Genomic DNA, 25,242 nt, shown 5'->3' with positions numbered 1-25,242 from the left:
ACTCTCATCTTCAGTCTCTGCACCTTCTGCTGCAAGGTACCACCCTGGAACAAATGATGCACTGAAACTAGGGCCCCTCTATCTACAATCAAACCTTACAGACCTATCTAATTTTTGTTTTTTTCAGAATGCTTCATATACCCTAGTTCAGCACACATTGCCCTCTGTATACCACATTATGCTACTTCACATCTCACCCTCTTGCCTGTTTAAGGTCCCCATCACATAAAGCATTTTTTGTTCCTTTCTTGTATCTTCTCTCTAGTTTCATTTTTTCCTCCACTTCCAACATATATACCCTCTCCTCATTCATCCTGTTCATGTGTCTAAACCATTTCAGCTCTCTTCTTATTATCACATCTCTTATCCTTTCTTATTTGAATAACCCTCATCACACTACATATTGTCCTCAAACATATGATTTCCAACACATTCAACCTCTCCCATACTTTTTGATCAAGGGTCCATGCCTAACAATTATACAACACTAATGGTACTTCTGTACCACACATATCCATCTTTGCATCTTTCCACAACTCCTCAATGCATCTAGAGCCTTATCCCCCTTGCACATCCTATAGCTCACTTCAGTTCCCATGGTTTCATTTGCTGCCATATCCACTTTTAGATATCTGAATGAATCCATTTTATCTAGGTTTTCTCCATTCAAACTCATATTCTAACCAACCTGTTTCTCTCCACTGCTAAACTTTTTCTTTCATACCTGATAGCCATTTCAAAAAATACATCCACTCATATCCATTCTCAAACTGACATGTGTAATGCACAGAAATGGCTCCCTATTCACAGCCAAGCCCAGTGGACCGTTCAATGGTTTACCTTGGATGCTTTACATGCACTGGTACAATCAACTGACATGTCAACCTCAGTATACCACATCAATCCAATTCACTCTATCTTATACGTGCCTTTTACACTCGAGCAGGTCTCGATTACTCTAAAATAATTTTCAATCCATTCTTCCATCTCCAATTCGGTCCTCTCATACTCCTTGTTCCTTCCTTTTCTGACTAATATATCCTTTTTGTCAACCTTTCTTCACTCATTTTCTCCATTGTCCAAACCATTACAATACACCCTCTTCAGGTCTCTTGACCACACTCCAATTATCACATCTATCTTACCTTTTCTTTACTTACTTGATCAAACTAACTCACACCACATATGGTCCTCAAACATTTATTTCTAACTCATCCACCCTCCTCTGTACAACCATCGCAAACCTTAATAACCTTAATCTTATCACCATCAACTCTTAATTTTCTTCCTTCACACAACTTCCAAACTCAGAGACCACTTCTGCTGTTTCTCAGAGAGTTTGCCACCAAAGCAGTGTCATAAGCAAAGAGCAATTGTGATATCTCCATGGCCCCAAACCCCAATAGATTGAAGATCCTTCCCTGTGGCAGTAAGCATTATCTTTTTGAGAAGATGACCAAGGTATGCTGAAAATGTTCATGAACTAAATGCAAAGAAAAACTGACTAGGAGATGTGTGTGTCAGAATCAGTGGGAGAAGGAAGGAAAGGGAGTCCAAAGAGTAGTTAAAAAAATGGAGTGATTGCAAATTCCACTACTCTGAACCAGATAGCTGTCTTTTCTTTCTGCCTTACTCACATGTGAACTGATGACATTCTGTCCACAAACATAAAATATCTCCTTGCCCCACATAACACTTGAAAACATTTAATGACAACTCATTCACAATACTGCTTAAATTTTTTAGCAATGAGCACTGAGCTCTAGCCCTGCCTTTTGGCAAAATGGAAGGGACAATAAGTAGGTGTATTAGGTAGGAACATTAGGTAGGACCATTAAGTAGAATCAATGGCACTGGAGTTACCAGTTATGAATACTCTTTTGCCATGGCCCACCTGTTGAGGGAGTTCCCAGAGGGAATGGGCATCAGAGATATAGATAGATCGATAGATAAATAGTGAAGGAGACCTTGGAGCACTAGGCCCTGAACATACAGGAGGGTGTGAGGCTGCAGGGAATTGAATGAACTGCTGTCAGTGGGATAGATGAGGGCATATGAAGCAGTTACGGTAAACCATGGAATAGCCTGAGGGCCTTGTATATGCATGGCAGGCTCTGGTGTTAACACAGCACTTCATACACAAGAGCTAGAGAGTGGTAACATGCAAGTGAAAATGTTTGTTGGTGTCTAACTCTACTAAAACACTTAAGGCAATGAAAAAATAAAAATAAGAACATGAATGTTTTTCATTATGCAACCCAGGACCCTTTAACGAGTCTCCCATAACTTCAGGATTGCACTCCATACAGGAGCAGGGAAATGAATAACTCCTTTGGAGCAAGAGAATCCTTGAAGAAATTGCACTCATTCCTTTTCAGTGCTAATGATAAAGCCTTGCCAAATGTGAGTTTTTACTTGCAGAGTAATTTGTGATCTCTCTGTATTATGTTCCTTGTGGAGGTATGTTGCTGAATCATTTACCTTATGTTTTTTTTATATGGTAACATTGATGATCCTTGCAAAATATTTTGATTTTATATAACAATGAACACATGAGAAAATAAACATGACTAAGTGGTAGCTTCTAACATATAGTTCTACATAAGAATATGTGAGCAGGAGGATGGATGTGCTGGAAATGAGATGTTTGAGGACAATGTGTGGTGTGAGGTGGTTTGATCGAGTGAGTAACGTAAGGGTAAGAGAGATGTGTGGAAATAAAAAGAGCATGGTTGAGAGAGCAGAAGAGGGTGTTTTGAAGTGGTTTGGGCACATGGAGAGAATGAGTGAGGAAAGATTGACCAAGAGGATATATGTGTCGGAGGTGGAGGGAACGAGGAGAAGAGGGAGACCAAATTGGAGGTGGAAAGATGGAGTGAAAAAGATTTTGTGTGATCGGGGCTTGAACATGTAGGAGGGTGAAAGGAGGGCAAGGAATAGAGTGAATTGGAGCGATGTGGTATACCGGGGTTGCCGTGCTGTCAGTGGATTGAATCAAGGCATGTGAAGCATCTGGGGTAAACCATGGAAAGCTGTGTAGGTATGTATATTTGTGTGTGTGGACGTATGTATATACATGTGTATGGGGGGGGGGTTGGGCCATTTCTTTCGTCTGTTTCCTTGCGCTACCTCGCAAACGCGGGAGACAGCGACAAAGTATAATACAATACAAATACATTTTTTTTGCAATATAATCATCACAGCTGATCCGATGCACAAATGGCACTGAAATGCCTTTAGTTTTTAATACTTTTGAGGATGACAAAATACAATTATTCAATAAAAAAAAACTGCAACAGGATTCAGAAATGTGTATATAATCATGCACTGCTCACTCACAATTATCATAACTTCAAAAATTTATGAAGACAACCTTTAACAAGTGGGATATAAACATTATATATATATCAACAAATCATCCAACTACTTGATCGAAGACTTATGTATATTTTACATCATCCTTAATCCCCCAATTGTCCCATAACACTCCCACTTTCCCATCACTTTATTACCCTCCTTCCTTAAATCAGCCCCATTAATCTTGTTTAAAAAAAAATAATTTTCCTTTTCCTTGATATCCTATCATATGCCAAAGTAACTATAAATCAAAATATATTAAAAACTATGTGCCATTTTTGTTTGTGTGACTTTATCTAAATAAATCATCTAGTACGATTTTGCTCATGGTTTTACATAAAAAGAGTAAATAATTATGCATCTTCTGTGGGTGTGTAAATAAAATAATTTCTCACATTTTTATGAAAAACTGCTAATATTTTCAAACTATTTTTTGGAAACAAACCATGGTAAGCATCAAAAGGATTTCCTACACCATAAAAAAAAATGTTTTGAAAAATATATATTTTTGCATACACTGCATGCCTGACATGTTGCACAATCCATGCTGTACACATCTTTGTCATTTCTGAAAACAAAACACTTTCTATTTTCCATATGGTTAATATTTCACTTTTATATCACTTATATATCAGTATTCATATTGATAATTACAGATTTAAACACAGTAATGCACTTTCTAAATCATCTTTATCCCTAAATGCTGTGCAGTCACCTTACATGCAATAAGATGCACCACATCAGGGATGGACACATCTCCTTGACCTTTCAGCTAATAATCTTCCATCATCCAACCAAGATAGCTATGTAATGTTCACATCAAAAGCCAGTCATGGCATTTGAGAGGAAGAAAATTCAATGATGTAAGGCCCATATAATTCAAGTTAAGTCCAATTTGGGCATTAAGAAGCAAACTGCTACTGTTTGATCTAGGTACTAAGAAGTAAATGAATTTATCATGCACATTAATCTTACTTCTCCAACCCCCCTTATCATCATGTCCAAACACTACCCAACTCTCGTAATCACACCACTGAAAATGTTGCTCTCCAGGAAATGTTCTCCCTAAGTCACACTAAAGTATCCCTGTTCTAAATATTACCCCAAAGCTACTCTGTGTAAACAGTAAAGAAAAAACCCACAGAAAGTAAAGTGTTTTCATCATTAACCATTTCTCCAGATATTAGTTTCAGCTTACCTAAGAGTCCTACCATCTTATATCAATACTAAGAACAAAGTAACTGTTCAGCGTGAATAAAGTCCCTCGTGACTGAGCATCTTTTTGCAGTTTATCAGTATGATGTTTATGTATTGTAATATTAAGGAGCCTTGCAAGATGGTTTCATATATATATATATATATATATATATATATATATATATATATATATATATATATATATATATACATGTATATATATATATATATATATATATATATTTTTTTTTTTGCTTTGTCGCTGTCTCCCGCGTTTGCGAGGTAGCACAAGGAAACAGATGAAAGAAATGGCCCAACCCACCCCCTTACACATGCATATACATACGTCCACACACGCAAATATACATAACTACACAGCTTTCCATGGTTTACCCCAGACGCTTCACATGCCCTGATTCAATCCACTGACAACACGTCAACCCTGGTATACCACATCGATCCAATTCACTCTATTCCTTGCCCTCCTTTCACCCTCCTGCATGTTCAGGCCCCGATCACACAAAATCTTTTTCACTCCATCTTTCCACCTCCAATTTGGTCTCCCACTTCTCCTCGTTCCCTCCACCTCCGACACATATATCCTCTTGGTCAATCTTTCCTCACTCATTCTCTCCATGTGCCCAAACCATTTCAAAACACCCTCTTCTGCTCTCTCAACCACACTCTTTTTATTTCCACACATCTCTCTTACCCTTATGTTACTTACTCGATCAAACCACCTCACACCACACATTGTCCTCAAACATCTCATTTCCAGCACATCCATCCTCCTGCGCACAACTCTATCCATAGCCCACGCCTCGCAGACATACAACATTGTTGGAACCACTATTCCTTCAAACATACCCATTTTTGCTTTCCGAGATAATGTTCTCGACTTCCACACATTCTTCAAGGCTCCCAGGATTTTCGCCCCCTCCCCCACCCTATGATTCACTTCCGCTTCCATGGTTCCATCTGCTGACAGATCCACTCCCAGATATCTAAAACACTTTACTTCCTCCAGTTTTTCTCCATTCAAACTTACCTCCCAATTGACTTGACCCTCAACCCTACTGTACCTAATAACCTTGCTCTTATTCACATTTACTCTTAACTTTCTTCTTTCACACACTTTACCAAACTCAGTCACCAGCTTCTGCAGTTTCTCACATGAATCAGCCACCAGCGCTGTATCATCAGCGAACAACAACTGACTCACTTCCCAAGCTCTCTCATCCCCAACAGACTTCATACTTGCCCCTCTTTCCAAAACTCTTGCATTTACCTCCCTAACAACCCCATCCATAAACAAAATTAAACAACCATGGAGACATCACACACCCCTGCTGCAAACCTACATTCACTGAGAACCAATCACTTTCCTCTATTCCTACATGTACACATGCCTTACATCCTCGATAAAAACTTTTCACTGCTTCTAACAACTTGCCTCCCACACCATATATTCTTAATACCTTCCACAGAGCATCTCTATCAACTCTATCATATGCCTTCTCCAGATCCATAAAGGCTACATACAAATCCATTTGCTTTTCTAAGTATTTCTCACATACATTCTTCAAAGCAAACACCTGATCCACACATCCTCTACCACTTCTGAAACCACACTGCTCTTCCCCAATCTGATGCTCTGTACATGCCTTCACCCTCTCAATCAATACCCTCCCATATAATTTACCAGGAATACTCAACAAACTTATACCTCTGTAATTTGAGCACTCACTCTTATCCCCTTTGCCTTTATACAATGGTACTATGCACGCATTCCGCCAATCCTCAGGCACCTCACCATGAGTCATACATACATTAAATAACCTTACCAACCAGTCAATAAAACAGTCACCCCCTTTTTTAATAAATTCCACTGCAATACCATCCAAACCTGCTGCCTTGCCGGCTTTCATCTTCCATAAAGCTTTTACTACCTCTTCTCTGTTTACCAAATCATTTTCCCTAACCCTCTCACTTTGCACACCACCTCGACCAAAACACCCTATATCTGCCACTCTATCATCAAACACATTCAACAAACCTTCAAAATACTCACTCCATCTCCTTCTCACATTTTCCACTACTTGTTATCACCTCCCCATTTGCGCCCTTCACTGAAGTTCCCATTTGCTCCCTTGTCTTACGCACTTTATTTACCTCCTTCCAGAACATCTTTTTATTCTCCCTAAAATTTAATGATACTCTCTCACCCCAACTCTCATTTGCCCTCTTTTTCACCTCTTGCACCTTTCTCTTGACCTCCTGTCTCTTTCTTTTATACATCTCCCACTCAATTGCATTTTTTCCCTGCAAAAATCGTCCAAATGCCTCTCTCTTCTCTTTCACTAATACTCTTACTTCTTCATCCCATCACTCTCTACCCTTTCTAATCAACCCACCTCCCACTCTTCTCATGCCACAAGCATCTTTTGCACAATCCATCACTGATCCCCTAAATACATCCCATTCCTCCCCCACTCCCCTTACTTCCATTATTCTCACCTTTTTCCATTCTGTACTCAGTCTCTCCTGGTACTTCCTCACACAAGTCTCCTTCCCAAGCTCACTTACTCTTACCACCCTCTTCACCCCAACATTCACTCTTCTTTTCTGAAAACCCATGCAAATCTTCACCTTAGCCTCCACAAGATAATGATCAGACATCCCTCCAGTTGCACCTCTCAGCACATTAACATCCAAAAGTCTCTCTTTCGCGCGCCTGTCAATTAACACGTAATCCAATAATGCTCTCTGGCCATCTCTCCTACTTACATACGTATACTTATGTATATCTCGCTTTTTAAACCAGGTATTCCCAATCACCAGTCCTTTTTCAGCACATAAATCTACAAGCTCTTCACCATTTCCATTTACAACACTGAACACCCCGTGTATACCAATTATTCCCTCAACTGCCACATTACTCACCTTTGCATTCAAATCACCCATCACTATATTCCGGTCTCGTGCATCAAAACAACTAACACACTCATTCAGCTGCTCCCAAAACACTTGCCTCTCATGATCTTTCTTCTCATGCCCAGGTGCATATGCACCAATAATCACCCATCTCTCTCCATCAACTTTCAGTTTTACCCATATTAATCGAGAATTTACTTTCTTACATTCTATCACATACTCCCACAACTCCTGTTTCAGGAGTACTGCTACTCCTTCCCTTGCTCTTGTCCTCTCACTAACCCCTGACTTTACTCCCAAGACATTCCCAAACCACTCTCCCCCTTTAACCTTGAGCTTCGTTTCAATCAGAGCCAAAACATCCAGGTTCCTTTCCTCAAACATACTACCTATCTCTCCTTTTTTCACATCTTGGTTACATGGAGAGAATGAGTGAGGAGAGATTGACCAAGAGGATATATGTGTCGGAGGTGGAGGGAACGAGGAGAAGAGGGAGACCAAATTGGAGGTGGAAAGATGGAGTGAAAAAGATTTTGTGTGATCGGGGCCTGAACATGCAGGAGGGTGAAAGGAGGGCAAGAAATAGAGTGAATTGGAGTCATGTGGTATACAGGGGTTGACGTGCTGTCAGTGGATTGAAGCAAGGCATGTGAAGCGTCTGGGGTAAACCATGGAAAGCTGTGTAGGTATGTATATTTGCGTGTGTGGACGTGTGTATGTACATGTGTATGGGGGGGGGGGGGTTGGGCCATTTCTTTCGTCTGTTTCCTTGCGCTACCTCGCAAACGCGGGAGACAGCGACAAAGTATAAAAAAAAAAAAAAAAAAAAAAAAAAAAAAATATATATATATATATAGGAAGAGAGGAAAGTGATTGGTTCTCAGTGAATGTAGGTTTGCGGCAGGGGTGTGTGATGTCTCCATGGTTGTTTAATTTGTTTATGGATGGGGTTGTTAGGGAGGTAAATGCAAGAGTCCTGGAAAGAGGGGCAAGTATGAAGTCTGTTGGGGATGAGAGAGCTTGGGAAGTGAGTCAGTTGTTGTTCGCTGATGATACAGCGCTGGTGGCTGATTCATGTGAGAAACTGCAGAAGCTGGTGACTGAGTTTGGTAAAGTGTGTGGAAGAAGAAAGTTAAGAGTAAATGTGAATAAGAGCAAGTTTATTAGGTACAGTAGGGTTGAGGGTCAAGTCAATTGGGAGGTGAGTTTGAATGGAGAAAAACTGGAGGAAGTGAAGTGTTTTAGATATCTGGGAGTGGATCTGGCAGCGGATGGAACCATGGAAGCGGAAGTGGATCATAGGGTGGGGGAGGGGGCGAAAATTCTGGGGGCCTTGAAGAATGTGTGGAAGTCGAGAACATTATCTCGGAAAGCAAAAATGGGTATGTTTGAAGGAATAGTGGTTCCAACAATGTTGTATGGTTGCGAGGCGTGGGCTATGGATAGAGTTGTGCGCAGGAGGATGGATGTGCTGGAAATGAGATGTTTGAGGACAATGTGTGGTGTGAGGTGGTTTGATCGAGTGAGTAACGTAAGGGTAAGAGAGATGTGTGGAAATAAAAAGAGCGTGGTTGAGAGAGCAGAAGAGGGTGTTTTGAAGTGGTTTGGGCACATGGAGAGAATGAGTGAGGAAAGATTGACCAAGAGGATATATGTGTCGGAGGTGGAGGGAACGAGGAGAAGAGGGAGACCAAATTGGAGGTGGAAAGATGGAGTGAAAAAGATTTTGTGTGATCGGGGCCTGAACATGCAGGAGGGTGAAAGGAGGGCAAGGAATAGAGTGAATTGGAGCGATGTGGTATACCGGGGTTGACGTGCTGTCAGTGGATTGAATCAAGGCATGTGAAGCGTCTGGGGTAAACCATGGAAAGCTGTGTAGGTATGTATATTTGCGTGTGTGGACGTATGTATATACATGTGTATGGGGGGGGGGTTGGGCCATTTCTTTCGTCTGTTTCCTTGCGCTACCTCGCAAACGCGGGAGACAGCGACAAAGTATAATAATAAAAAAATAAATATACAATTTGGCTATGTTTGACATGTTATGCATTTTTCCTTACTTTCTGGCTTCTGAAAATAGATATGAGCAGATGGATGCATCCTAAAAAATGTTCAGCACATGTGAATGTTGGCATATCCAGAGATACAGTATAATCACAGCTAATCATATGTACAGTACTCTTTGAAATTAATTCTGTTTTTTCTATACTAAAGAAAAGGAGTGACAGTGTACCATCATTTAACATATAACTTTGTGACAGGATCCAGCAATGTACAAAAGATCATAGAATGCTCACTAATTGTATTACAGTTTCTTACAAAGTTTATTAAGGCAGCTATAAACAAGTGGAAAGTGAATATTATGTATGGTCACATAGACCATCTAGCTACTTGATTTACAATCTCGATACTTTAGCATTCAGTGTTGAGATGTGTATATTTTTTTGTCCTAGTCAAGTCTTTGTCCTATAATACTATACAGAGTTACCTAATACTTTCACATGAGTGTTTGCTTTCAAGAAATTCAAGCACAATGAATTTTGGCCTAATACAATGCTGGAGTACCATAATTTTATATCATATGCCCCTATCATATCTAATACTTTAACTCCTTGCAGAATGATATTGCATGTCTTGTTTCCATATATGCTTTAGGGTCTCATTATAATGACACCCAGATGAGAACAACAGATGAATTAAAGACAAAAGAAAACTCTTCTTTTTCTTTGATTTGCTATATGCAGCAGCTATACCTGATATATCATATGTACACTGTTTTTGAAATATTTTCTCTGTCTTATATCTACAAATGATCTTACAAATACTTCAGTATCTTATGTGGCATCTTCTTTTCTATTAACATCTTTTCCATCAATGCATTCATCATCAATTTCTTCAACAGTCTCTTCTCCCTCCTCTTCTTCATTAACCTCCTCTATTCCTGTGTCAGTTTCCTCCCCATCTTCCTCCTTAATTTTACTGGCCTCCTTTTCTTTCTGTGCAGCTATTTGTTTCCATGTCTGCAGGTTGTTTTTGCAGCCTGTTAAGAGTGGCTCTGTGTCGGGGATGAGCTTGTGAAGTAGCTCATAGCATGGGATACAGATGCCTGACAAGAAGCCAACCTAAAGAAAATACTATGATTAGCACTACAAGTCAGACTTCAACACCAATTACACCCAGTTTCTGCATGCAAATATATACACAAACATCTACTATTAATAAGCACAGTTAGTATCAATAAGCAATTAAGAATAGAGGGTAGAATTAACTAATACTATAGTATACTTTAAGGCAGAGTCATCTAAAAGGTACATAATAGACATTCTTAGTGAAGTTCAGTTAAGTTACTGTTGTGAAAGATACCAGATTACCATGACCCTTAAGAATTATGAGGCAACAAACTCCTAATACCAATGCTACATACCCTGCTTCTTTTTTTTCATGTATAGGAACCTGCTGTTAGGTCTCTGACAAAAGAACATGCCTGGATATCATGAGCAATATTCTTATAATGATTTTACAGAAAGCATAGCTTAAATGTAAAGGCTAAACTCACAAAATAATTTGCCAATACATGATGATTATATAAATATGAAGTAATTTTAAAAAACGTCATAAAATTTGAGTGCAGTTATATATAAATTAGTAAGAAGGATCTGTTGTGGTATGCTGTGAGGGAAAGGTCAGCTCTGACAACGCTATATATCACGTCAACAGATGAAAAAAGTTCAATACCACCGAGGGCTTTCTAACTCCAAAGGAGTCCACTTTAACCTGCTCCTGCATAGAGAGCAAACCTGAAAGCTATGTGAGCCTCATAAAAGTGGCTGAGGGATACATAAAGATTAATGATAATGAGAAGACTAATGGACAAATGTATTGGGATGTAATGATGTACCACATGTGTACACTTCAAATGAGGCTCCTGTGACCCCTTGACCTGACAACTCATGCAGTGATCCAAGACCCCAGAGTCCCTTTCACCTCATCCTAAGCAGTGGCAGTATAAAATTGAAGGAACCAGACTGTCACCTTCCCCCTCTGCATCTGATGAGGCTGAGATATGTGAGATGTACATTTGGAATATGCTTTCACAGCATGGGATATACAATACAGTGTACATATAGAGTACTTTATTACAGGTATGTAATAATATAACATTGGTGATGAAGATGGGAAATGAGATGCAAAGATGTGGATTATGCTTTCAAGGTTCTGGGAAAAATCATTAGAAAGCAAGTGGATGACTCTCTATGGAAGAGAAATTTCCTAAGTGGGAGGCACCATGGTTTTTGGGAAAGAAAGTTGTGTAAGTAAACTCCAAGAGCTTTACAAGGGTGTGAGCTTATTCCTGGACAAAAAGTATGACTAGGTGGACTGTTTGTATCTGGACTGACAGAAGGCATTTGACACTGTACTACACAGGAAGATAATTAAGAAGCTGGATCCCTAAGCAGGAATAATGTGGAAACTCTTACAATGTATAAAGATTATGTCAGTGGGAGGGATCAAAGGAAGCAAGTTAGAGGAGCCTTTTCTAAATGAGCTGAGGTATCCAGTAGAGTGCCACAGGGTCAGTTCAGAGACCACTACTCTTCTTGATCTGTAATGCTTTGCCTGAAGGTTTGGAAGCCTACCTGAATGTATTTGCAGGTGACACAAAGGTCATGTGGGAAGTGAAAAGTGAAGAGGATTGCATTAGCTTACAAGGGAGACTAAACAGACTCCAAAGTAGATCTGCAATGTTGTTCATGAAATTCAACACGAGCAAATGTAATGTACTGAGGATGAGAAGCAAATGAGGGCTTCAACATGATTATCACCAAGGAGTAAATAAGCTTCATGATTCTGAGTGTGAGAAGGACTTGGGAGTCAACAGCGTCCTTAACATGTCACCAGAGTCCAACATTAGCTGAATAGTAAGAGAGACAAACTGTTTGTTGGAAAATAATAAATAGGTTTCAAGTATACAGTTAAGGAAATATCTAACATTCTATTCATATCACATATAAAGCCAAAACTAAAATATGCTTCTCAGGTTTGGTGACTGTACCTAAAGAAGCACAAAGAGTCCACAGAAAAGGTTCACAGCAGGGGAACTAAGATGGTACCAGAATGAAAAGAGCTAAGCTACAGAGAAAGACTGAAGGCATCACATTTACCCACTTTGGAAGAGAGAAGACTGAGGGGTCAACAATGTGGACAAATGACAGGACAGTTTTTAAGAGATGTTGGGATACAGCAACCAAAGTGCATAACTTAATATTAAGTAAGAAACTTGTACATAAGGATGATAATACATACGTCTGTAGTATAAAAGTCATGGATAAATGGAAGAGATTAACTGGAGACAAGGTTAATGCAGAGATCATACATAAATCTAAGAGGTAATATGACAGTAGAAGGTCTTCAAGAGAAGTGAAAAAATGAAACAGACTGACAACGGACATGGTTAACGTAAACAGCGTACATAAATTTAATAGGTCGTATAACAGTAGAAAGTCTTCAAGAGATGGGGGCCCCAAATGTGAAAAACTCCCTCCCATTAGAGTACAAATAGGCAATTACAAATAAGTAGTTACCCCATAATATACATACACATTATTACAAGTATATAAAAAAAACCATTACCAACGAAGTGTTGTGATCCCATTTGTATCTTCAAGAAGTAGACACTACAGAGATCTGGAGGAACGAGAGGATACTGCAATGATCTGAAGAAAATAGCTACAAGAATAGCGTCACAATGAAAACAAGACAGAGTTAGTTGCTGATTTTGGTATGCTCAAGTGCTCCTCTATCCATCACACCTGCCACCCATCATACCCTAAACCATCCCAAAGTGCTTCACTGATCCCTTCAAACCAAGGATTATTAACATTAGTAAGGAAAAGTTATCTCTATAAAAGGATGAAGCAGTCCAAGACTGACCACTACAGGGCCTAGGGGCTAAAGCAAGGCTAAAGGCCCTCCACTTCTCACTGATCACATGATCCTACTCTAATCCTGGTATGGTCCAAAGTTTTTTCACTTGATATGTGTGTGTGTGTGTGTGTGTGTGTGTGTGTGTGTCACATACAGGAAGTAACCATTTTTGGTTGGCATGAAAGTAGTGAATAAAAAAAATGAATGTTGGAGAATCTCTCTTTTCCCTTTTTTTTGGGGGAGGGCCCTTCATTAGTGTGGGACCCTTTGGCTGTAGCTTTGTTGGAATTTACATTAATTTAGCCTTAGCCACAAGATGGAAAAATGGTTTTGACACAAGGAATTTTTTCTGAAGACTTACAGAGTGATCCTTCCAATATAATAGAAATAAAAAACTGTTATAATTCTCTTCTCTGCATGGCCAGAACTGGATGAAGCTTATATCGAATCCAAAGGTTATTAATCTAGCCCAAGAAAGATGCTGAAGATTACAAATAAATATTCCAATCCTGAGAAATCTGAAGTGCAGATCCAAAAATAACTAATACAACAGGCTCTTATATTATAAGATTACATACTGCAGCAGAAGACTGAGTTTAAGAGACAAAAATAAGAGAATAACTAAAGGTCTCTTAATCCTCTCTGTGCAATTCATCAGATATTTCCTTCTTCCAATGTGAAAAAAATTGCCTTCAGATGTCTACATTATTCTTCATTAATAAAAAATAACCCCCCCAAGAAGTTCACTTTAAATTTACATGCCTTGGAAAAGAGAAGAGTGAAGGATGACCTAATGATAGCCTTTAGGTACATTGTATTTAAAAGACTGACAATGTGGGCAGAACAATTCTTCGAGACATGTAGGGATAGAGCAACCAGGAGACGTAACATTAAAGAAACTTGTCAATAAGGGTGTACAGTAATAATTCTCAAATAAACGAGTAGTGGATGAATGGAAAAGAATGACTGAGGACATGGTTAATGTGGACAGCACATATAAATCTACGAGGTTGTAAAGAATGTTCAAGATATGGAGAACTATGAGTACAGAACTCCCTCCCCATACCGAACATTTAGGTAAAACAAAAAATAATAATAATTACACCCAAGTAACTTCTGTGCACTCACTTTGACAACTTAAGGTGACTGAGATGTATTATATTTTCCAATTGTGTGGATCAGGCAGGTGTTTGCTATAAAGAACATGTGATAAATACTTAGGGAAACAGAAGAAATTGTATGAAGCATTTATGGATCTGGATACAATATGAGAGTTGATAGAGATCCCCTGTGGAGGGTCTTAAGAATATATGATGCTAGAAAAATGCTACTACAAGCAGTGAGAAGTTTTTATTAAAAGTGTAAGGCATGTGTGTGAGTAGAAAGAGAGGAGAGCGAGTGATTTCAGGTAATGGTTGGTCTGTGGCAGGGTGTACAACATCACCTTGGCTGTTGATTTCATTTGTGGAAGGATGGTGAGGGAGGCATGCAAGGGTATTACAGAGAGGAGCAAGTATGCAGTCTACAGGGAGTGAGGGGGTTTGGGGAGAGAGTCATTAGTTGTTTGCTGAAGTGAAAGCTCTCAAAGATTCAAGTGAGAAACTACTGAGGTTGGCATCTGAGTTTGGGAGCATGTATGAAGGGAGGAAGTCAAGACTAAATGTGAATAAGAGCAAGGTTATTAGGTTTAGCAGGGAAGGACAGATTAGCTGGGGTGTGAGTTTGAAAGGAGCAAATTTGGAGGGGTGGAAATTTCAGATACCAAGGGGTGGACATAGCAGCAAATGGAACCCAGGAATTGAAAGTGAGTCAGAGGGTGGGTAAGAGGGCAAGGGTTCTGGGAGCACTGAGGAAGCTTTGGAAAGAGAGGTTGTTATCTGGGAGGGCAAAAATTGAAAATGTTTGAAGGTACAGTGGTACCAGCAATACTGTATGGATGTGAGGCTTGGGGATAGCTGAGGATGTGCAGAGGAAGGTGGAAGTGTTGCAAATGAAATCTTTGAGGAAAAGATGTGGTGTGAGATTGTTTGATCATAAATAATAAAAGGGTAAGAAAGAGGAGTGGTAAAGAAAGTGGTTGAGAGAGTTGAAGAGGAAGGATGAGCTGAAATAGTATGGACATATGGAAAGAATAAGTGAGGAGAGGTTGATAGAGAGGATATATATGTCTTAAGTGAAGGGGACAAGAAGGGGAAGACTAAAATGGAAACAGAAGGGTGGAATGAAAAATATTTTGAGTGCTCGGGCCTGAACATGCAGAAGAGTGAAAAGTGTGCATGGGATATAGTGGATTGGAGTGATGTGGTTTACAGGGGTTGACGTGCTGGCAATAGACTAAACTAGGGCATACGAAGAATCCAAGAGAAACCATAGTTAAGGTGTGTGGGGCCTGGTTGTGGACAGAGGGCAGTGATTTTGGTGCATTACACATGACAGCTAGAGGATTGTGAGCAAATGAGGTCTTTCTTCGTCTGTTCCTTGTGCTACCTTTGTAATGAGGAAAACGATGAAAAAGCCAGAAAACAGATAAAGAACCACCCATCCGCTCATATACACATACATATATCCATAAATGCCCATACATGCACATACACAGACATATACATCTATGCACTTGTACATATTCATACTGGCTTGCCTTCATCCACTCCTGATGACAACCCGTCCCAAAAGAAACACCATCCTTTCTTAACCACAAGGAAATGAAAAACAATAAGTTCCCAAGTGCACTTTGATTGCATCATCAGGGGAGATACAAGAAAGAAATAAGTCAGTTGAAATAAAATGAAGAGACAAAGTGAGGATGCCATTTGGTAAACCAGTGACTACCCAAATGGAGGTTGGTGTGTTCAAGTTTAACAACATGCGTATCATAAAATTTATCATGTGGACAAGAAAGGGAACCATTTACAAATTCTAACAACAATAAAGCTATCCAATATGCACAGACCTTCACTGATATTAATGTTACAATTCTTTGTGCATCTAATCATAGAATATTCAATATATCTCATGGTACAAGAGTTGTAGTTAATAACCATGATGGCATTACTCCAATCAATTCAATGATAATAATTTTTAACATGATTAAACAAGGCATTTAATTCTTGTCCTGTTCTTATACTATATCTATATTGCTTAATTCTAACAAAAAGAACCTTACCAGTCTGCCCAACATAAAACTTATCACAATTTCTACATGGTACTCTATAAACGGATCATGCAAAACTTTCTGGTGAGTTCCTGATTAAGATATTCTTTATAGTATTGTTGTTGCTGAAGGCAGCACTTACATGAAAGGATTTTTAGCAACATGGGAAGTAAAGTAAAATAATTACTAAAAGGGAGAACAAACGGTTCTTGGTGGCAAGGGGAGGTTTGGCTTTAACTCGATGAAATTATTTCTTTGCCAGCTTAAAAGATTTATCAATGTAAGATCTAGGATACTTTAACTTGGATCCAAAACAATATATCTTCTCAAACTCATCATCAATAAACTCTCGACTGCATATATGTAATGTTCTAAGGAACATAGACTGGAATGATGATAATTTAAGTCTGTCATGTTGAGCTGAGTAATAATGGATAATATATGAGCACACATTGGTAGGTTTTCTGTATATGCTAAACTTTAAAATGTTTCCATCCATATGAATCATGTAACCTAAAGAATGCAAAAATATCACTGTTTTCAACTTCTACAGCAAAGTTGATGGAAGGTGCTAAATTGTTAAGTAAAGGGAGAAATGTTTGTAAATCTTAATTTGTTGGCCAAACCCAAAGATCATCATCTACATATCTAAACTAAATTGCATTAGATGGTGAGATATCCTTTAGTAACTCTGTTTCAAAGAGTTTCATGTAAAGATTACTTAATTCAGGGGAAAGAGGGTTACCCATTGCCATACCAAATCTCTAAGCATACTACTTTCTATTCAATTGAAATACACTGTCTTTTATACATAATATTATCAAATCACTAAAAACAGACTTTGAAACAGGTAAATGAATACTGTTCAAGACTTCAGTAAATATTCTAAGAGGTCATCAACTGGAACTTTTGTGAATAGAGATGAAACATCAAAGCTAACCAGCTTGAAATCAAAATCAACACTGATATCATTAAGCTTGTTAACTAAATCTACATTGTTCATTAGATTAGAATTTGATATCTTACCCACTAATGGGCTTCATAAAGAAACTAATCACTTTGACAATTTATGTGATGGAGCCAATTTAACTCACTATGGGTCTTGCTGGAAAATTTGGTTTATGTATTTCAATGTCCATATATATATATATATATCTTTTTCTTTCATACTATTCACCATTTCCTGCATTAGCGAGGTAGCATTAAGAACAGAGGACTGGGCCTTTGAGGGAATATCCTCATCTGGCCCCCTTCTCTGTTCATTCTTTTGGAAAAAAAAAATTCTATTACACTTTGTCGCTATCTCACGCGTCAGCGAGGAAGCGCAAGGAAACAGACGAAAGAATGGCCCAACCCACCCACATACACATGCATATACATACACGTCCACATACACACATATACATACCTATACATCTCAACGTATACATATATATATATATATATATATATATATATATATATATATATTTCTTTTTTCTTTTCTTTTAAACTATTCGCCATTTCCCGCGTTAGCGAGGTAGCGTTAAGAACAGAGGACTAGGCCTTTTTTGGAATATCCTCACCTGGCCCCCTCTGTTCCTTCTTTTGGAAAAAAAAAAAAAAAAAAAAAAAAAAAAAAAAAAGAGAGGGGAGGATTTCCAGCCCCCCGCTCCCTCCCCTTTTAGTCGCCTTCTACGACACGCAGGGAATACGTGGGAAGTATTCTTAATCCCTTATCCCAGGGATAATATAAATATATATAATGAATATACATCAATATATATATATATATATATATATATATATATATATATATATATATATATATATATATATATATATATATATATATATATATTGATGTATATTCAATATAAATATATATAATGAATATACATCAACATATATATATATATATATATATATATATATATATATATATATATATATATATATATATATATATATATACATATATATACATATATATACATATATATATACATCTTTCACCCTCTTGCATGTTCAGGCACCAATCACTCAAAATCTTTTTCACTCCATCTTTCCACCTCCAATTTGGTCTCCCACTTCTCGTTTCCTCCACCTCTGACACATATATCCTCTTTGTCAATCTTTCCTCCTTCATTCTCTCCATGTAACCAAACCACTTCAAAACACTCTCTTCTGCTCTCTCAACCACACTCTTTTTATTACCACACATCTCTCTTACCCTTTCATTACTTACTCGATCAAACCACCTCACACCACATATTGTCCTCAAACATCTCATTTCCAACACATCCATCCTCCTCCGCACAACTCTATCTATAGCCCACGCCTTGCAACCATATAACATTGTTGGAACCACTATTCCTTCAAACATACCCATTTTTGCTTTCCAAGATAACGTTCCTGACTTCCACACATTTTTCAACGCTCCCAGAACTTTTGCTCCCTACCCCACTCTATGATTCACTTCCGCTTTCATAGTTCCATCCGCAGCCAAGTCCACTCCCAGATATCTATAACACTTCACTTCCTCCAGTTTTTCTTCATTCAAACTTACTTCCCAATTGACTTGGGGACAAAGATGACAAACTTTTGATTAGAGAACCTTTTCTTATCAACAACATCTTCAGTTCTTTATCAAAATGAGAATTAACTGTTTCTAAGGGATTCTTACAGAGTTTAAAGTATGTTGCGTCATCACTTAAAATTATTTTGCTTTATTTATTTTGCTTTGTCACTGTCTCCCGCGTGTGCGAGGTAGCGCAAGGAAACAGACGAAAGAAATGGCCTAACCCACCCCCATACACATGTATATACATACACGTCCACACACGCAAATATTCATACCTATACATCTCAATGTACACATATATATACACACACAGACATACATATATACCCATGCACACAATTCACACTGTCTGCCTTTATTCATTCCCATTGCCACCACGCCACACATGGAATACCATCCCCCTCCCCCCTCATGTGTGCGAGGTAGCGCTAGGAAAAGACAACAAAGGCCCCATTCGTTCACACTCAGTCTCTAGCTGTCATGCAATAATGCCCAAAACCACAGCTCCCTTTCCACATCCAGGCCCCACACAACTTTCCATGGTTTACCCCAGACGCTTCACATGCCCTGATTCAATCCACTGACAGCACGTCAACCCCGGTATACCACATCCATCCAATTCACTCTATTCCTTGCCCTCCTTTCACCCTCCTGCATGTTCAGGCCCTGATCACTCAATCTTTTTCACTCCATCTTTCCACCTCCAATTTGGTCTCCCACTTCTCCTCGTTCCCTCCACCTCCGACACATATATCCTCTTGGTCAATCTTTCCTCACTCATTCTCTCCATGTGCCCAAACCATTTCAAAACACCCTCTTCTGCTCTCTCAACCACGCTCTTTTTATTTCCACACATCTCTCTTACCCTTACATTACTTACTCAATCAAACCACCTCACACCACACATTGTCCTCAAACATCTCATTTCCAGCACATCCACCCTCCTGCACACAACTCTATCCATAGCCCACACCTCGCAACCATATAACATTGTTGGAACCACTATTCCTTCAAACATACCCATTTTTGCTTTCTGAGATAATGTTCTCGACTTCCACACATTCTTCAAGGCTCCCAGAATTTTCGCCCCCTCCCCCACCCTATGATTCACTTCCGCTTCCATGGTTCCATCCGCTGCCAAATCCACTCCCAGATATCTAAAACACTTTACTTCCTCCAGTTTTTCTCCATTCAAACTTACCTCCCAATTGACTTGACCCTCAACCCTACTGTACCTAGTAACCTTGCTCTTATTCACATTTACTCTTAACTTTCTTCTTTCACACACTTTACCAAACTCAGTCACCAGCTTCTGCAGTTTCTCACATGAATCAGCCACCAGCGCTGTAGCATCAGCGAACAACAACAGACTCACTTCCCAAGCTCTCTCATCCGCAAAAGACTTCATACTTGCCCCTCTTTCCAAAACTCTTGCATTCACCTCCCTAACAACCCCATCCATAAACAAATTAAACAACCATGGAGACATCACACACCCCTGCCGCAAACCTACATTCACTGAGAACCAATTACTTTCCTCTCTTCCTACACGTACACATGCCTTACATCCTAGATAAAAACTTTTCACTGCTTCTAACAACTTGCCTCCCACACCATATATTCTTAATACCTTCCACAGAGCATCTCTATCAACTCTATCATATGCCTTCTCCAGATCCATAAATGCTACATACAAATCCATTTGCTTTTCTAAGTATTTCTCACATACATTCTTCAAAGCAAACACCTGATCCACACATCCTCTACCACTTCTGAAACCACACTGCTCTTCCCCAATCTGATGCTCTGTACATGCCTTCACCCTCTCAATCAATACCCTCCCATATAATTTCCCAGGAATACTCAACAAACTTATACCTCTGTAATTTGAGCACTCACTCTTATCCCCTTTGCCTTTGTACAATGGCACTATGCATGCATTCCGCCAATCCTCAGGCACCTCACCATGAGTCATACATACATTAAATAACCTTACCAACCAGGGTTATAGTGATGGGTGATTTGAATGCAAAGGTGAGTAATGTGGCAGTTGAGGGAATAATTGGTATACATGGGGTGTTCAGTGTTGTAAATGGAAATGGTGAAGAGCTTGTAGATTTATGTGCTGAAAAAGGACTGGTGATTGGGAATACCTGGTTTAAAAAGCGAGATATACATAAGTATACGTACGTAAGTAGGAGAGATGGCCAGAGAGCGTTATTGGATTACGTGTTAATTGACAGACGCACGAAAGAGAGACTTTTGGATGTTAATCTGCTGAGAGGTGCAACTGGAGGGATGTCTGATCATTATCTTGTGGAGGCTAAGGTGAAGATTTGTATGGGTTTTCAGAAAAGAAGAGTGAATGTTGGGGTGAGGAGGGTGGTGAGAGTAAGTGAGCTTGGGAAGGAGACTTGTGTGAGGAAGTACCAGGAGAGACTGAGTACAGAATGGAAAAAGGTGAGAACAATGGAAGTAAGGGGAGTGGGAGAGGAATGAGATGTATTTCGGGAATCAGTGATGGAGTGCGCAAAAGATGCTTGTGGCATGAGAAGAGTGGGAGGTGGGTTGATTAGAAAGGGTAGTGAGTGGTGGGATGAAGAAGTAAGATTATTAGTGAAAGAGAAGAGAGAGGCATTTGGACGATTTTTGCAAGGAAAAAATGCAATTGAGTGGGAGATGTATAAAAGAAAGAGACAGGAGGTCAAGAAAAAGGTGAAAGAGGTGAAAAAGAGGGCAAATGAGAGTTGGGGTGAGAGAGTATCATTAAATTTTAGGGAGAATAAAAAGATGTTCTGGAAGGAGGTAAATAAAGTGCATAAGACAAGGGAGCAAATGGGAACTTCAGTGAAGGGCGCTAGTGGGGAGGTGATAACAAGTAGTGGTGATGTGAGAAGGAGATGGAGTGAGTATTTTGAAGGTTTGTTGAATGTGTTTGATGATAGAGTGGCAGATATAGGGTGTTTTGGTCGAGGTGGTGTGCAAAGTGAGAGGGTCAGGGAAAATGATTTGGTAAACAGAGAAGAGGTAGTAAAAGGTTTGCGGAAGATGAAAGCCGGCAAGGCAGCAGGTTTGGATGGTATTGCAGTGGAATCTATTAAAAAACGGGGTGACTGTATCACTTAAAATATCATTCATTTTAGATAAATAATAAGGCTAGCACGGTTGTGATTATGAACAAAAGGGTTAGGGTACTGTTCTGGCACGTCATGCCCAATGGTGAGGAAAGATACACAGCCTTTGCATCGAGATCACTGAATCAGGATTAAAAAACTACTCAGAAAAAGAAGTGTTAGCCCTCATTAATGGAATAAAATTTTCAAGTATACATACATATATGGGCCATCAAGGTTCACTTTGGTCTCTGCTTATACTTAAGTGTTCCAAGTCTCTGCTTATACTTTTGTTTTCAAGTATCACTTCACTCACAAGCAAGACAGGAAATGGGGATATCTTATCAAGCAATGCCAGTTGACTCAGACCTGGTGAAAATTCTGCTGCAACTCATCTACATTCCTGTCACAACTTGAGTTATAGCTTAGTAAACTCAAGAGCATTGGCTTTAATCATGGTTCTCCTTGGACTAATGTTCAGATGATAATTACACACAAACCAGGAAGACTGCAATCCACACCTCATCATATGGTAAGAATTATCGATTGAACAAGGATGTATACTGTGAGACGCTTGCATCATCATTCCAGCCTTCTTGAGGAAATAAGTTCTCCCAAAAATCCAAGACAACCATCAAGGAATTGTTCACTCCAAGTCATCAGTTAGATCCTAAGCTACATGGCAAAGGGTGGACTGTGATGTTGAACAGTTTGAACAAAATTATCAAAACTGCTCTTCATACCAGAGTGACTCACAGCTGATATGCTTGGCGATGCATATATCTGGGTTACGCTGGCCCATTCCTTGGTAAGTTTTATCCCACCCAAAGTAGTGGAGGTGTATATATATTGAGTGGCTGGAAGTAGTTCATTTGCAAACTATCACAGCACGAGCCACCATCCAAGAACTTAAGATCTTTGCTTGCCACAGACTGCCTGGAAGGACTGTTTCACACAACAATCCTCAGTTTTCATCTAATGATTAATGGTTTTTCTGGAGGTCAACAGTATTCAACATTCCTTTTCAGCTCCCTATCATCTTGCAACAAATGAGAAGCAGAACACTCAATACAAACATTCAAGCAGGCCATGAAATGCATGGAGTAATTTTCTAGAAATATGTGTAAATGTAATCAGAAATTTCTTGTTGTTACGCATAAAAAGTGAAATTTTGCAACTTATAAATACCAAATGATACAAAAATTATGTGATGTTTAGCAAGAAAACAAATGTTTGTAAATTTTTTAACAAAAACTAAGAAAATTTTGCAGAGAAGTTTGTGATTATGGGACAAATAAGGCTCCCCATTTCTATGTGTTGGGTGTTGCAAGGAAACTGCTCCCACTAACCACAGATCAATCAAATAGTAAAGAATTGCATCTAGCAGACCAGTTGTCTCAGGTACATGGGTTCCACTGTTCTTTAAGCAAGAGTATTATCAGTCTTGCATATATATAGAGGTCCTATGCATACTGTGGTATTTTCAACTATAGTTTCTTGTATCCACTTTCCAAGTATCAGCAGTATTCTTTTCTACCATTTGGGAGAATACTGTAGCAGTGAGGGGCTATGCCTAGACAAGTCTGGCATGATACAGCACAGTGGTAGCATGAAGATGTGTACAGTAATGTGTGAGTGACACAAGTTTGTCACCCAAACAATGTTGCCTTGACTCTGGCTGCACTTCTTTGTCTTACTGTGACTCCTGCTGATCTCAATGCATCACAATTTTTGAAAAGTTTAATTTGTTTGTTACTTTTTTCTTTAACACGGCCTCTAATTATAAAGCCATAGATGCAAGTGTGCTACCCTAAAGAAAGCAAGGAATGTTATGTCTTTACACCAAAATGTGGATATATCTGATCATCTTGCATAAGGTGATAGTGCAGCATATGTTAAGAGGCATTTTTGTGTTTGTGAGTCTAGTGAGAATGAAGAATTTGGAGAATGAGGCAGCCTTTTGTGTGGCATAGCTGGCTGGCTACTTTACAAGCGTATGCAGGCCAAGGAGAGCATCATGGGTGATCTACTGCCATCATTCTACAAAAGTAATATCACTAACTTTATTCCTTTTCTGTACAGGTTTGTTCATCATTTCCTGATCCTTTCACTGAATAAACATTTTGTTTTTGAAGTTCAATATGCTGATTTCTAATTCTGAGATGCTCATAACACAACTTATGGTATATCTTTCAAGGGACACTTCATCTTACCCCTTGTTTTGCCAAGCATGGGGATTTCTAGGAACATAAAACCCATAGTTGGAAAGGAACCTGTGTATGTTGAAATTCCCATAAACCTTGAAATGTGCAAAGCTTGCATAATTCTATCAAGAAAATATACTCTATATGCAATACATGGTTCCATTTTTCAAGAATCTGCCAGGAAAGGGGGAAAGAATATTTACCTCCCAGGGCTCCCCAAATCCTTAATAGAGCACTGTTAAGGTAACCACATAACAAGAAGGATATAAGAAATGTTGTACATTCATAAATGATAAAGGGCAAGTCAAACATTTAAAGAAAATAACTGACCTGAGACTCTGCCTGTTCATCTGTCTTAGTTCTGTCCATCATTGGTATTGGATTCTTCCCTGCTGCTTTCTCAGCATCTCCCTGATGGTAAAAACATCACAAGCATATCATATAAAGTAAAAGATTTACATTACATTAGTATATATAATGTACAAAAGATGGAATATGTTCTAATACCAGAATGATATCACTTGAAAATATAGTGGTCGATATGATATGAATTTCTCTATGCTCAGCACAATGTTGCTACTCATTTGGTCATGACTAAACTGAACATCCTATTCTGTGAAAAGGATGTTGATGCAGCAGTTCTTGATAGAATCCAAAGACTTATTTATCTTCACTGGCTACAATAATGGTGTAGCAGTTAGTGCTGCTGACCATGTTGCATTAACGGTTAAGCCTACATTGGCTCAAATCCTGGTCGTGGCAGCAAGCTGTTCATCCTTCCCTCTGATAAACTGGGTA

At 39.0% G+C, this 25,242-nt stretch overlaps 1 protein-coding gene across 9 annotated transcripts in view; it reads right to left on the bottom strand.

Moving 5' to 3' along the window:
* LOC139760814 (probable 3',5'-cyclic phosphodiesterase pde-5) overlaps positions 1 to 25,242 on the bottom strand; it is a 459,357-nt gene that overhangs the window by 36,617 nt on the left and 397,498 nt on the right. For 5 of the 9 annotated variants that reach the window (XM_071684483.1, XM_071684469.1, XM_071684460.1 and 2 more), the window contains 2 exons: positions 24,775 to 24,855; positions 9,459 to 10,610 (listed from right to left, as the gene is read on the bottom strand). In XM_071684483.1, coding sequence (XP_071540584.1) covers positions 10,323 to 10,610; positions 24,775 to 24,855 — 369 coding nt within the window. In that variant the 3' untranslated portion in view covers positions 9,459 to 10,322. Of the gene's footprint in view, positions 1 to 9,458; positions 10,611 to 24,774; positions 24,856 to 25,242 lie in introns of those variants that run through there. The other 4 variants (XM_071684501.1, XM_071684491.1, XM_071684514.1 and 1 more) reach the window with 2 other exon arrangements.

Source organism: Panulirus ornatus, chromosome 3, assembly GCF_036320965.1.
Source record: "Panulirus ornatus isolate Po-2019 chromosome 3, ASM3632096v1, whole genome shotgun sequence".
NCBI classification, from domain to species: domain Eukaryota; kingdom Metazoa; phylum Arthropoda; class Malacostraca; order Decapoda; family Palinuridae; genus Panulirus; species Panulirus ornatus.
Note: the sequence above shows the minus strand (reverse complement) of the source record. Positions and strands in the feature narration are given on the sequence as shown.